The sequence below is a fragment of the Dendrobates tinctorius genome, unplaced genomic scaffold, assembly GCF_039654945.1.
Source record: "Dendrobates tinctorius isolate UK_male_01 unplaced genomic scaffold, ASM3965494v1 ptg000011l, whole genome shotgun sequence".
NCBI lineage: Eukaryota > Metazoa > Chordata > Amphibia > Anura > Dendrobatidae > Dendrobates > Dendrobates tinctorius.
The window spans coordinates 114,729,307-114,744,035 of NW_027361679.1; the positions used below are offsets into that span (position 1 = coordinate 114,729,307).

The 14,729-nt window shown below is 46.6% G+C and overlaps 1 protein-coding gene across 1 annotated transcript in view; it reads left to right on the forward strand.

Moving 5' to 3' along the window:
- Positions 1 to 3,102: 3,102 nt before the first annotated feature.
- The window catches only part of RAB8A (RAB8A, member RAS oncogene family), a 102,997-nt gene continuing 91,370 nt past the window's right edge, over positions 3,103 to 14,729 (forward strand). Inside the window, exon 1 of the mRNA XM_073546402.1 lies at positions 3,103 to 3,381. Within this exon, the coding sequence (XP_073402503.1) occupies positions 3,258 to 3,381 (124 nt within the window). The 5' untranslated portion in view covers positions 3,103 to 3,257. The remainder of the gene's footprint in view (positions 3,382 to 14,729) is intronic.

Genomic DNA, 14,729 nt, shown 5'->3' on the forward strand with positions numbered 1-14,729 from the left:
GGAAGAGAGCTGAAGTCCAGGACCTGAGCAGACTGAATCACCAGCACCATGATAGGGCGTTGGCTGTCTTATATCCAGTCTGATACTGCAGAGATCCAATCGTTATCTTCCTCATCAGGTGGCAGATCACTACCACTTAAACCAACAGCACTACCTCCTGTCACCACCAGAGGGAGAACGGAAGGGGAACTCTCAACTGGTGGAGCAGAAAATGAGTTAATGACACAAGAGCTGCTGTTAGTGGCACAGTGCTGCAGAACACAAAAGTTGAAGTTAGTGGCACTGCCCAGCAAAACATAAGAGCTGACGATAGTGGCACTGCACTGCAGAACACAAGAGCTGATATTAGTGGCGGTGCAGTACACAAGAGATAATGTTAGGCTGGTTTCACATTAGCGTTTTTTTAGAGCAGCGCATCGTGCGCATGTGCCATGCGCCCCTATGTTTAACATGGCGGGCGCATGGTCTAGCGTTTTCACGCGTTCGTATGCGTTTTCGTGCGCGTTTTTTGTAGTGTGCGCCTAGGCGTGCCCGACACAACCTGTTGCATTTTTGGGTCCGTCCAACAGCGTAAAAAAAAAAAGCATGCCTACGCTTGCGCACGGAATGCTCAAAAATAACACATTACAGTCTATGGGAGCGCAGGCGTGCGCATGGACATGGTTAAAACGCATGAGCCTAATAAACGCAAACGCATGCAAAACGCATGATGCATTTTTTGCATGCATTTCTATTGCGCATGAAGCGCAGCGCTAAAAAACGCTAATGTGAAACTAGCCTTTGTGGCGCTGCTCTGCAGAACACAAGAGCCGACGTTAGTGGCACTGCAGTACACAAGAGCTGACGTTAGTGGTGCTGCCCTGCAGAACACATAACAGACAACATTAGTGGCGCTGCAGTACACAAGAGCTGATGTTAGTGGCGCTGCACAGAACACAGGAGCTGACGTTAGTGGCACTGCAGTACACAAGAGCTGACGTTAGTGAAGCTGTGCACAGAACACAAGAACTGAAATTAGTGGTGCTGCAGTAAACAAGAGTTGAAATTAGTGGTGCTGCGCCACAAAAGACAAGAGCCGATGTCAGTGGCGCTGCACTGCAGAATACAAGAGCTGACGTTAGTGGCAGAACACAAGAGCTGACGTTAGTGGTGCTGCAGTACACAAGAGCTGATGTTAGTGGCGCTGCCCTGCAGAATACAAGAGCTGACGTTAGTGGCGCTGCACTGCAGAATACAAGAGCTGACATTAGTGGCGCTGCAGGACACATGAGATGACGTTAGTGGTGCTGGAGTACACAAGAGCTGCCGATAGTGGCGCTGCAGTACAGAAGAGCTGCCGATGGTGGCGCTGCAGTACACAAGAGCTTCCGATGGTGGCGCTGCAGTACACAAGAGCTGCCGATGGTGGCGCTGCAGGACACAAGAGCTGCCGATGGTGGCGCTGCAGTACACAAGAGCTGCCGTTAGTGGCGCTGCGCTTTAGAACAGAAGAGCTGCCGATAGTGGTGCTGCAGTACAGAAGAGCTGCCGATGGTGGCGCTGCAGTACACAAGAGCTGCCGATGGTGGCGCTGCAGTACAGAAGAGCTGCCGATGGTGGCGCGGCAGTACACAAGAGCCCAAGTTAGTGGCGCTGCGCTTTAGTACAGAAGAGCTGCCGATAGTGGCGCTGCAGTACAGAAGAGCTGCCGATGGTGGCGCTGCAGTACACAAGAGCCCACGTTAGTGGCGCTGCGCTTTAGTACAGAAGAGCTGCGGTTAGTGGCGCTGCAGTACACAAGAGCCCACGTTAGTGGCGCTGCGCTTTAGTACAGAAGAGCTGCCGATAGTGGCGCTGCAGTACACAAGAGCTGCCGATGGTGGCGCTGCAGTACAGAAGAGCTGCCGATAGTGGCGCTGCAGTACACAAGAGCAGCCGATGGTGGCGCTGCAGTACAGAAGAGCTGCCGATGGTGGCGCTGCAGTACACAAGAGCTGCCAATGGTGGCGCTGCAGTACAGAAGAGCTGCCGATAGTGGCGCTTTAGTACAGAAGAGCTGCCGATAGTGGCGCTTTAGTACAGAAGAGCTGCCGATAGTGGCGCTGCAGTACACAAGAGCTGCCAATGGTGGCGCTGCAGTACAGAAGAGCTGCCGATAGTGGCGCTGCAGTACACAAGAGCTGCCAATGGTGGCGCTGCAGTACAGAAGAGCTGCCGATAGTGGCGCTGCAGTACACAAGAGCTGCCAATGGTGGCGCTGCAGTACAGAAGAGCTGCCGATAGTGGCGCTTTAGTACAGAAGAGCTGCCGATAGTGGCGCTGCAGTACACAAGAGCTGCCGATAGTGGCGGTGCAGTACAGAAGAGCTGCCGATGGTGGCGCTGCAGTACACAAGAGCTGCCGATAGTGGCGCTGCAGTACAGAAGAGCTGCCGATGGTGGCGCTGCAGTACACAAGAGCTGCCGATAGTGGCGCTGCAGTACACAAGAGCTGCCGATAGTGGCGCTGCAGTACAGAAGAGCTGCCGATGGTGGCGCTGCAGTACACAAGAGCTGCCGATAGTGGCGCTGCAGTACACAAGAGCTGCCGATAGTGGCGCTGCAGTACAGAAGAGCTGCCGATGGTGGCGCTGCAGTACACAAGAGCTGCCGATGGTGGCGCTTTAGTACAGAAGAGCTGCCGATAGTGGCGCTGCAGTACACAAGAGCTGCCGATAGTGGCGGTGCAGTACAGAAGAGCTGCCGATGGTGGCGCTGCAGTACACAAGAGCTGCCGATAGTGGCGCTGCAGTACAGAAGAGCTGCCGATGGTGGCGCTGCAGTACACAAGAGCTGCCGATAGTGGCGCTGCAGTACAGAAGAGCTGCCGATGGTGGCGCTGCAGTACACAAGAGCTGCCGTTTGTGGCGCTGCTCTGATAAATGAGCCAAGGCGTAGCTCAGCCTCACTGCACAACGTGTCGCACTCGCCACCCCAACACTGCGCCTTTCACCGATAACCCCGTGACACCACAGCACAGCCTCAGCCCTCCCAGCAGCCAATGGCGAGGGGCTACTCTGACGTGTCCTCAGCCAATTAGCTTCCAGCTCTCAGTCTGACTCGCCCGCTTTGCTAGATAAACTTTACGCAGGGATCGGCCGCTTGGGTCCCCAGGGATGGGAAGCTTTCGCTTTACGTCATAGGAACAGTACCCAATCGTAATACACTTCACGCTTGATTGACAACCACGCCAACCAATCCCGTGCAACCGCTGGTATTTCCTGTATAGTAGTTTTTAATATGGCGAAGACTTACGACTATTTGTTTAAACTGCTTCTGATCGGTGACTCGGGGGTCGGGAAGACGTGCGTGCTCTTCAGGTTTTCAGAGGATGCCTTCAACTCCACGTTTATATCCACCATAGGTGAGAGGCGCCTCAGGGCTCGGGAGCAACTAGTGGAGGTGTGAGGGGATGACAGGGGCAGAGTGCAGGGGCCGGTGACAGGGAAGCAGTGCATGGCTTTATTCTGGTGCACACAGGACATGCTGGGCGCTGTAGTTCCCCTTGTGTGGTGGGGGGTCGTGACTGTCTGGCTGGTGTGTAGTGGCTATGTTTGGCGCTGAGCGATCAGCGATCGTTATGTGTGTGACCCCTCTGGTGTTTGAGGGGCCCTGCAGCTTATTCAGGGGGCTTCTCCCAGATCCCACCTAAAAGGCGCTCAGTGAAAGCGACCAATGTCCCCACGACTTGCTGGGAAAAGGTTCGGACCTCCTTCGCTTCTATCAACCGCCTTTCACACTTCCGTTTTTGTGTCCGCCAAACGGATCCGTTTCAGTTTTTTTGACGGATCCGCGGTAACCGTAATGGAAGTCTATGGGACAAAAAAAACGGATCCTGCAAAAAATGGCGGATCCGTTTTTTTTACGGAAAACAACGGATTTTGACGGATTTGAAAAAACGGAAGTGTGAAACAGGCCTAAGGCTTCGGAGGCCATGAAGCCACTAGAAGTGAGTGGTCCATTATTCAGGCGGAAGCCCCCGTTATTTGGTGTATAGATGTTGGTGTGTGTGTTTGTGTATATGTATGTATGTGTATATATATATATATTTTTTTTTTTTAATGAAAAAAAAAAAAGGTTGAAAATACACTTATGGAAAAGTTCTGCCGTGGTTATCCGGATATGTGTCTGATGTCTGTAAGACATCAGGTTCTTGCAGCATGATTGTGCGTCTTACACACGGACCCATCACTGTGAAAAAAATGGGCCAATTCTGGTCCAGAAAACTGGGACGAGTGCCATGAGATGTTTTTAACGTGATCTTTTACATAGAGTAATTCTGCCATTTACACATCTTTTTTAAAGGAAATGTTATTCAAGAAATATATATATATATATATATATATATATATATATATATATATATATATAAAAAATTACATAGATATACAGATATAAATTTGTGGGTGATATATATATATATATATATATATATATATATATATAGTTTTGCATCTGCAGCTTACTGTACATGTATTTTTATCACAAAATAAATTCCTTTTGGAAAAAAAATTTCGTGGTTATCAACCAGTTGAGGGAAAGCAGACAGCTGAGGGCTGATGTTTATATCCTGGGAAGAAGGTAATACTCATGGAGCTTCCAAGGCTATTAATATCAGCTCACAGCTGTATACTTAGCCTTTACTGGTTATTGAAATGGGGATCCCCAAAAAATGACGTAGGTTCCCCCTATAATTAATAACCAGCAAAGGCTAGGCAGAGAGGTGCAGTCTGATATTAATAGCCTAGGAAGGGGCCATGGATATTGGCCACCTTCCAGACTAAAAACATCAGCTCCCAGCTGCACCAGAAAAGGCTCATCTATAAGATGCGCCAATTCTGGCGCTTAGCCTCACTCTTCCCACTTGCCCTGGTGCGGTGGCAAGTTGGCTGATAGTATTGGGGTTGATGTCTCTACTAAAATGCTTGTGCATGCCCTCATCATCTCCCACCTCGACTACTGCAACATCCTTTTCTGTCGACTCCCTGCTAACACCCTCGCACCTCTCCAGTCCATCCTTAACTCTGCCGCCCGACTCAACTCTCTCCTCACTACTCCTCCGCAAATCTTTTCATTGGCTTCCATTCCCTCAGCGTATCCAGTTCAAATTACTAATACTGACCTACAAGGCCATCTATAACCGGTCTCCCCCATATGTCTCTGAACTAATCTCCAGTCCTCCCAAAACCTCCTTCTCTCCTCCACACTTATTCCCTCCTCACCCAACCGCCTCCAAGACTTCTCCCGTATAGCCCTTATTCTCTGGAATTCTTTGCCCCAACAAGTCAGACTCACTCGGATCCTTCAGACGGAACCTGAAAACCCACCTCTTCAAGAAAGCCTACAGCCTGCAATGACCCCACTACCTCCTTTTCTCTCACCACTACCGGTGATATCACCTCAACCAACACCGGAACTGCTGCAACCGACCAACCTACTGTCTCCTTCCCTACTATCCTGTAGCATGTAAGCCCGAAAGGGCAGGGTCCTCTCTCCCCACTGTATCAGTCTGTCGTTATTAGTTTGTTTACTGTAAGTAATATCTGTAATTTGTATGTAACCCCTTCTCATGTACAGCACCATGGAATCAATGGTGCTATATAAATAAATAATAATAATAATAATGTCACCTTGGTATTATCAGGTGACATCAAGCCCAGAGGTTAGTAATGGAGAGTCGTCTATAAGACACCCCCATTACTAACCCCATAGTGATATTGTAAAAAAATACCCAGAATAAAGTCCTTTAATTGAAATAATGACACAGACTCCTTTTAATGAATTTAAATTAAACCATATTCATGTCATTGACCAGACCACAGAAGTCAATGTCTCATGTAACAAAATTAAAATAATTACCATATTCCTCACCTTTCCTCCGAGAAGATAATAATCCACTTGTCCTGCGACAGGTCTAGCTCTGCTACATCTAGATGGCAAGCTGCAATGTTGCATGATGCGACTATACAGCCTGCCATCCGGCAGAGACATTGAGCAGCATGTGCTTGCTCAGTTCAGTGCCTCACGGTGATCTCCTTTCACCTCACTGACATCATCTCGAGCGTGAGAAAGTTCTCAAGCTCGTGATGGTGTCAGAAAGGTCCTGGGAGTTCACAGCCAATGAGCTCAGTCCAACTCACATCAGGGCAAGGGCCATTATAATTGTTTCCACAGCGCTAGTGCTTAAGTCAGTGAGTTGAACTGATAATTGACTGTGAACTTGCACAATCTTTCTGACGGCACTGCGAGAACTTTCTAGACAAGCTGTATAGTCACATCTTTCAACAGTGCAGCCTGCCATCTAGATGTAGCAGAGCTAGACATGTCGTGGGAAAAAATGGATTATCTTCCTGGCGGACAGGTGAGGAATATTGTTGGTTGTTTTATTTCTGTTACAGGGGACATTAGCTTCAGTTGAATGGGCGATGATTTGAGTATGGCTTGTTTGGTTTAATTTAGATTCATTAAAGGAGTCTGTGTCATTATTTCAATTTAGCTTCAGTGGAATGGGCGATGATGTGCATATAGCTTGTTTGGTTTAAATTAGATTCATTAAAGGAGCCTGTGTCATTATTTTAATTAAAGGACTTTATTCTAGGTGTTTTTTTTTTGTTTTTAAATATGCAGCATCACTGTGGGGTTTGCAATGGTTGTGTCTTACAGACGCCTCTCAATTACTAAAATCTGGGCTTGGTGTCACCTTTGTATTATCACCCCTACTTGCCACCGCATCACGGCAAGTGGGAAGAGCGAGGCTAAGTGCTAGATTTGGCAAATCCTATGGATGCGCCATTTCTGAAGTGGCTGAGAGCTGATTGTTTAGTCTGAGAAGGGTCTAATATCCATGGCTCCTTCCTAGGCTATTAATATCAGCCTGAAGCTCTCTGCCTAACCTTTGCTGATTATTAATTATAGGGGAACCTGTCATAATTTTTTTTTTTTTTTTTTGGGGGGGGGGGGCTCTGGGGTATAGTAACCTGGAAAGGCTTAGTATACAGTTGTGAGCCGATATTAATATCCTGTGAAGCTCCATGAGCATTACCCCCTCCTCCACCACCCAGGCTATAAACATAAGCCCCCATCTGTCCGCATTCCCTCTGCTGGTTAATAAAATGTCGGGGCGATCCCACTCCTTTTATTTTCAGAAAATAATGTATGTAATAAAATACATATGGAGGCTACACATGCACTGAACTAATTATATATGTGCCTGACATATGTATATCTCACTATATTGTCAGGTCAGGCTGTTATTTTACTGTATGCAGCAGATGAATTGCCGACTTTTCAAAAGAACATTGGTGTGTAAAAATCGGACGGTACTCGCATGGTCAGAGTGCAGTGCGATATATTTTTTTCTCACGCCCTTTTCTGCATTCTGTGATATGTTTTTTTTTTTTTTTTTTTGTTCTCAGTCCGATTTCAGCTGAGAAAAAAATTGCAGAAGAGCAGGGACTCACAGATTAACTTTGGTCAGAGTGCTATCCAGTTTTTTTTTTCCCTTTATCGGATTGCACTCATACAGACTTGCTTATATCCTAACCAGCCCTGAGTGACGCTTCCATATGGCCTAGCGTTCTGTACACTTTGCCCTCGCCGGTCATTGTTACTGTGGGAAATCCCAGAATTGTCCTGACTTGTGTCCCTAATCGTTCTGCAACATGCTATAGTGAACGCCAATGGCTGCCATATTGAGTGGCACAAGTAATAACATGACTTTCCAGGCGAGGACACATACTCTTGTGATCTGCATTCTCTGATCAGATTGCAGCGGACCGCCCTGCAGACATTTTGGCAGATTCCACTATGAGGCACTTGCTCTGATGAATGTGATGTATCTGTACAGTAGGACAATGATTTGTGCCAGTGGTAGATGACGCTAGTGGTATATTACATAGGGTGATTTCCAATGCCTTCTCCAATGCCAGTGGGGCCCATTAGTGGCCTTCTCTGCTCTCCCTGTAGAATACCCATGAACGCTTGGTTAAGTGCTTGTGTATAGCTTTAGATGTATGGGCACCTTTTAGTCGTCTCTCACATAACAACTGACACTATAGTGTTGGCGTAGTAATGTGTTCATTAATTCTGGTGCTTACAGCGGGTCTTACTCTTCACAGTCCCAGCAGTGAAGCTGTGGGATGCGGGATGTTTATCATAAAGAAGCCCACAGTGTGACATCCTGTCAGATCAGTTACTGGCACATGGGCCATATTTCCATTAAATCTATTGAATATTTAAAAGGAATCTGTCCCAAGGTTGTCTGTTTTATCTGTGTGGTGTAGCCGTCATAAATTATCCCACTGTTCACACCTGAAGCGCAGGCCAGGCTCTGGGGGTCCTAAATGATGTGTGTTCTCTGGAGTCCCCCGTTTTCGTGAGCTGCTGCTCCATCTGTTCACCTGCGCAGGACTGCTTTTCCCTATGCATGGTAAGTGTATTTTAGGGCTAAATGCTGTCCAGAAAACGGTCAGTCGCGGGAAACCTCACTCGTGAAGATGAAGACTCCTGGTTTGCACCGTATACAATTTGTGCTTCATCTGATAAACTATGACCACATTTCCCTTTAATGCGGAACTGTTACTTGGTTTCACAATTAAAATTACACACATTATTAGATAGATCGTAGACCTGATAAGGCTGCTGTATTTGCTCTGAAAACTCCTTGTAACCCTATACACATTAGACCACTGACCAAGCCTGGCGATTTCTGCGGGTTATCTTGGGTACTGAAATGGAAGCGCTGTAAATATTGGTAAGTAATGGAATTATCTTGGTTTACAACACTTCTCATTGTTTTAGTGTCGGTGGTAACTGTGCTATCCCTTGTTTCCGATCACTTACGTGACCATTGATTGGCTGCAGTGGTCATGTGAAGCAGACATGATGTTACCACTGCAGCCACATTAACAAAAACCAGAGACCGCATCAGAGCGGGTGTGGTGTTGGGTGGGTACGGCTGTCTTTGTTATATTTATGTCCAGGAAACCCACAGATTAAAATTATTACAGAAAAACAGTTAGTGATGAGCGGACTTGCTTGGACAAGGTGTTATCTGAGCATGCTCATGTGCTAAGCAAGTGTCTTCTGCATGCTCGAATAATATGTTCAAGTCCCACAGCTGCTCGACAAGCAGCTATTGGCTAACAAACTGGCGCCCCCGGCATGTATTGTGGCTCGCTTATTACCCTTCTAACATGTGATTTATCAAGAGATTAAGGCTGAGTGCACACGGTGCGGATTCTCCTGCGGATTTTTCCGTGCAGATTTTGCTGAATCCGCAGGTAAAATGACCTGCGGATTTAGTGCGGTTTTTCCCTGCGGTTTTCCACCTGCGGATTTCTAGAATGGAGCAAGTGGAAAACTGCAGAAAATCCGCACAAAAGATGCTGCAGTTTTCAATCCGCAGCAAATCTCCGCGGAAAAATCCGCACCATGTGCACAGCGGATTTGAATTACATTGCCTTTAATGGTACTGTACATCACATGCAGTTCTGCTGCAAATCCGCATGGCCAAATCCGCTGCGGATCCGCAGCAGAATCCGCACCGTGTGCACATAGCCTTACAGTTAGTCAGCAGGGTCATCGATCGTAGGCTCCTATGTACATATACTCTTGTATTCTGTGCATTGCATATGTAATATTTGGACCTTCTATCCACATCTTTTGCGGTACATTTTTTATTTATAAACTAGATGGAGGCCCGATGCTATCGCATCGGGAGGGCGGTAATGTCCCGATAGGGGCAGGCTTTGCAGCGTTGAGAATCTGTCCCCCATGTGCTCACCCACTTATCCACTCTCTCTTTCCCCATTTGCTGACTTTTCCCATCTGTGCTTTCTTCCTTGATCTGTCTACCCCATGTGCTGTCCCCTTTGTTTGCTGTCTCTCCTTCCTGTGCTGTGTTCTTCCCTCATGTGCTGTCCCATTTGAGCTGTCTCCCCCCTGTGCTCTGTCTCTCTCACCCCTGTGTCTGACCATGTACAGAACATACCACAGCTCCTGAGCAGGGGAGGAAGCAAAAGACAATACTGACATTACAGCAGGAGATCGCAGATGATACATTTTGTGAGGTAAAATATCGTTTAAAAACAGTGTAAGGTAGCGCTGTCATTCGGGTAGGGGATACTCACTTGGCAGCCAAGTAACCACATCCAGCACGGGTTTTCCATAAAATAATAACAGTCCATGCGGTTTATTCATGCATCAAAACCATCAAAGCAATAGAAAACAGCATAGCGTTCATGACAGAACTTCCCTCTGTTAAGCCTGTGGTCACACAGGTTATGCAATGTTCCATACGTAGGCTCTTCAGCCTCACAGTTATATCCCCTCTCTGGGTTTACCTCATGGTTGCTTCATCACGCTGCAGACTTCCATTCCCTCCAGGGAATTATCAGGCACGTGCAGCCATTAACCACAGCGTTCACTTGCTGCCAGGAAGACAGCCCCATCTCTCTCAGACAGGACCTTCCAAAACGGACCAAAGGGGTCCCTGCATTGACTCCATGTGACCTACCCTGGCCACCTTACATGGTCCGTAGCCACGCCCACCGGGTCACATGGCTATGACCTCATCACAGGTCCTTCAACCACTCATACACACTTTATAATAGTGTTCTTAAACACACCCCCTGGGTGGGTTTGTAGTTAACTGGTTCCGCCCATCTCACCAGTTACCTGGAGACTTCTCCCTGACACATTGGAACGAAAGATCAGCTCTGCTGATCAGCACATAAGCAAGCCTCCATCCCAAGGCCACCCACCTTGAGATACATAACGATCCTTTAGCCCCCTGCTCCTGTTACCAGTCTGGGCAAGGCTATCCGTCCTGGGACACCCACACAGTGCCCCCTAGCGGACACTGTGGTCACTACACCACAACAGTCAGTGAAATATTTTACCTCACAAAATGAATCCTCATTGATCCCCTGTTGTAATGTCAGTATTGTCTTTTGCTTCCTCCCCTGCCCAGGAGATGTGGTATGCTCCGTATACGGTCAGACACAGACAATTTTAAAAATTAATTTTCATTCTTGGGGGAAACCCCTTTAATGTGACCGGCTTCCTCTGCCTGTAGACACGGAATTTGCGCAGGCGCAGTAAATCAGACCGCCGCCATCTTTGTGCAGACAGATAGCGGCAGTCACGTTAAAACGGCGCATGCTCTCCTACTGTACAATGATGGCGGCGGTCAGTGAATCGTTCAGCTGATCCCGACGGCGGCGTGTTCACGACGGTGTTCCGCTGATGGTACCGCGCAAGAGGCTGCGTACGGTGTATACAGTGTGTGTGTGTTGTGCGTATGACATATACAGAGTGTGTGTGGTGTGTACGGCGTATACAGTGTGTGTGTGGTGCGACGGTGTTCCGCTGGTGGTACCGCGCAAGAGGCTAGTACCACCAGCAGTTTCCATATTGAGACACCCATCACTTAGGTGTCCCAATATGACGGTCGGTGATCTTCCTCCACTTGGAATTTTAGGATATGGTGACATCTGGACGGAACAGGAAATGAAAACATTACAAGGCAATTATATAAATAGATGTATTGTGATATTTATCTAAGGCTATGTGCACACGGTGCGGATTCTGCTGCGGATCTGCAGCGTTTCAGGCTCTGCGGAACCGCAGCAGATTTAGCTGCGTTGTACAGTACCATTCTTTGCAATGGTAAAACAAAAAACGCTATGCACATGCTGCGGATTTAAATCCGCAGAATGTCAATTCTTTGTGTGGAATCCGCAGCGGTTTCACACCTTCTCCATTGTAGAGGTGTGAAACCGCAGGGCTTTTCCCAAATCCGCAGCACCTAAAACTACATGTGCACATAGCCTAATAATGACTTACACTAACTTTCAGACATTGGGGTACACTTGTCGTATCAAGAGAACAACGTTGTCTCCGGTAGCGTTCCGTTTTTTTTCCAAGTGCTCTCCCCTTATTTTGATTTTTACTATTGGTCCCATCACATCTTGAATAGTATGAAAAAAGCGCATGTTATCAGTTCAGTTGTAGCGAATGCTCATTTTGCTTTGAGGATTATATAGGAGCTGAATTTTCAAAGCGAGTACAATGGTTTCCTCAGGTCTGAGAGATCTGATAATAGTTGTGGCTTGTATAGGGAAATCAGAAGATCCGCTATGTATCTGTTAGTCATTTTGTTCCTGAAAAAGGAGCGTGGTTAGCATGACATTAAGGCTTGGCTTCTTAGAAGACTTGCTGGTGTAAGCCATCTGAGGTGCGATGTGTGAACCACACAGCGAGCCGAGGCACGTAACTGCAGCGCTCCTGTCCACTGGCCTAACTCGCACTTAGGTGAGGGGCAGTCTTTTACCACCGCAGCCAGATGTGCCATGTTTAGAGATTCTCATTATACATGGCATCAGTTCACTTTCTAGATGTTATCGTTTTATTAAATATATTTATCATCCATCAAAAAGGTGTAGAATAAATGTATGAGCTCTGGGACTTGACTGATGGGCAATCTGCCAACAAGAAGCCTGTGAGTAGAGCAGAAGTGCGCATGCCCGTTGTCCATTACACGTCTATGAGACCGGCAGTCCTTTCATTGCCATTAGCCCCAAAGAAGTGAATGGAGCACCGGTCGCACTACATTGTTCTTAGAAAGTGCTCTTCACGCCACCTGCTGGCACAGTGTGAGGCTGTGTGCCCACGTTGCGTTTTTTAAGCGTTTCCGCAGCGCTTTTAGTTGCGCGTTTCTGCTGCGGAAACGCTTAAGAAAAGCATCCCATGGAAACATGATTGAATCCGCACATGTTGTGCTAAGGGTGCGTTTTTTTCCGCTGCGTAAATGCTTAGCAGAAAAAAACACAGCATGTTCATTAATTTTGCGGAAACGCACACGTTTCCTCATACAATTGTAACGCAAAAACGCATAGGAAAACGCTTACAAAAGCGCTTCATAAAACGCATGCGTTTTCCCGGGAAGAGGGTGTGCGTTTCCGCTCAGCAATATTCTGCCTGAAAAACACTACGTGGGCACATAGCCTTAATGTACAGGAAGAACCCAGCAGCGTTCTAGAAGATCCATTAATATGGAGGTATGAGGGGGTTTTGTCATCCAGCACTCAACCTGTCATGAAGAGGTTCCCTCATGACAGTGTTACCCTACAATATTGTCACCAACACCCAGGGCTAAAAGAAATGATTTTTTGGTTAATTTCTATATCCATTCCCCTCCAGCATGTTTGTGAGTTGCTGATGTGTACAGTGCTGTATTCATGGGCCGGATTTAGAAGCACTATCGAATGCTGGGACAGAACACACTAAAGCCCACCCTTCCAGTGGTTTAGGCGTTCGTTTGTCCGGCCAGAAGATATCTCGCCCAACTATCCTATACACGGAAGCGCTCACTCTTCCAACAGCAACTTCTCCTTTGAATATGCTTTTCTGTTTCAAATGGATACCATCGAGACACCAAATAGAATGGGAATGACACAAGTTTTACATAGTGCTTGTACCTTCCTCCAAAATAACTCCGCATAATAATCAAATGAACTATGGTATTTATTATTATTGTACATTTTTTTTATAGCGACATTTTTGCATGGCGCTTTACATGTGAAAGGGGCAAATATAGACAAGTACAATAAACATAAGCAAAACAAGACACAAGTACAGAAGGAGAGAGGACCCTGCCCACGAGGGCTCACAGTCTACAGGGATGGGAGAGGATACAGTAGGAGAGGGTAGAGATGTTCGTGCCGTGGTTGAGGTAATGGGGAGACTTACCAAGCGCAATCTGTCATTGCTTTCACCACATGTCATCAAAAATAGGTGGCTTAAAATTAGATTCAAGGGCCTTAAAAGTAGCCGGATTCCTGAAACCACTGTGACAGATCCTGCTCACCTAAAGACCACTAGACTGCTCTGTTCCAGGATTAGTATGAATACATGTGCCGCATTAGTACAGCTTTTTGTGTCTATAAATGCCCCTATTGGACTTGGGGCTAGGAGTAGTGTAAGTTTAGCCTTCCAATAGAACTTGACAGTATGGCGTGAATGTGCATTATCAGATTCCTGCCAGAAGTTCAGTAATGGTAGAAAATAATAGACAAGAAATGATTTTTCTTGATTTTTGGTGCTGAAGTTGAACTACCGGTCAATAAAAGAAATCTCACCATGTCTGTGCTGCTGTATCATAGGGCAGCATAAAGTAATGATAATGACACACAGCTATAATCAGTTTTTTATGGCATAAAATCACTGCTTATCAGGTGCAGTGTGAGTCAGACGTCCTCTATTTATGAGTGCTGTACTCCCTGTGTGCAGCTATCGCTTAAAGGTCAATCTGTAAGCAGGATGAACCCCCCCCCCCCCAAGCCGTCTACATTGACATGTAGACCATAGGATAACGTGGTACGTCTGCGATCTGATGTCTTATTCCAGAGAAATCCCATGTGTTTCTTATATGTAAATGAGCTGGTAAGATCCAATGACAGAATGAAACGAAAAAGAGTTGTGCTAATGAGTCAGGATCACCATATTAGGATATAGTAAATATTTTATTAAACGAGCACAAACCAAAAGTGGTATATTATTAAAATTCTTAAATGGCGCAGTGGCTAAAAGTTAATCCATCGGGTGGATTCACGTAAGAACTTGCACCTCCACCTGGTTGATTAACTTTTAGCCACTGCGCCTTTTAAACATTTTTAATAATATACCATTATTGGTTTGTAATTGTTTAAT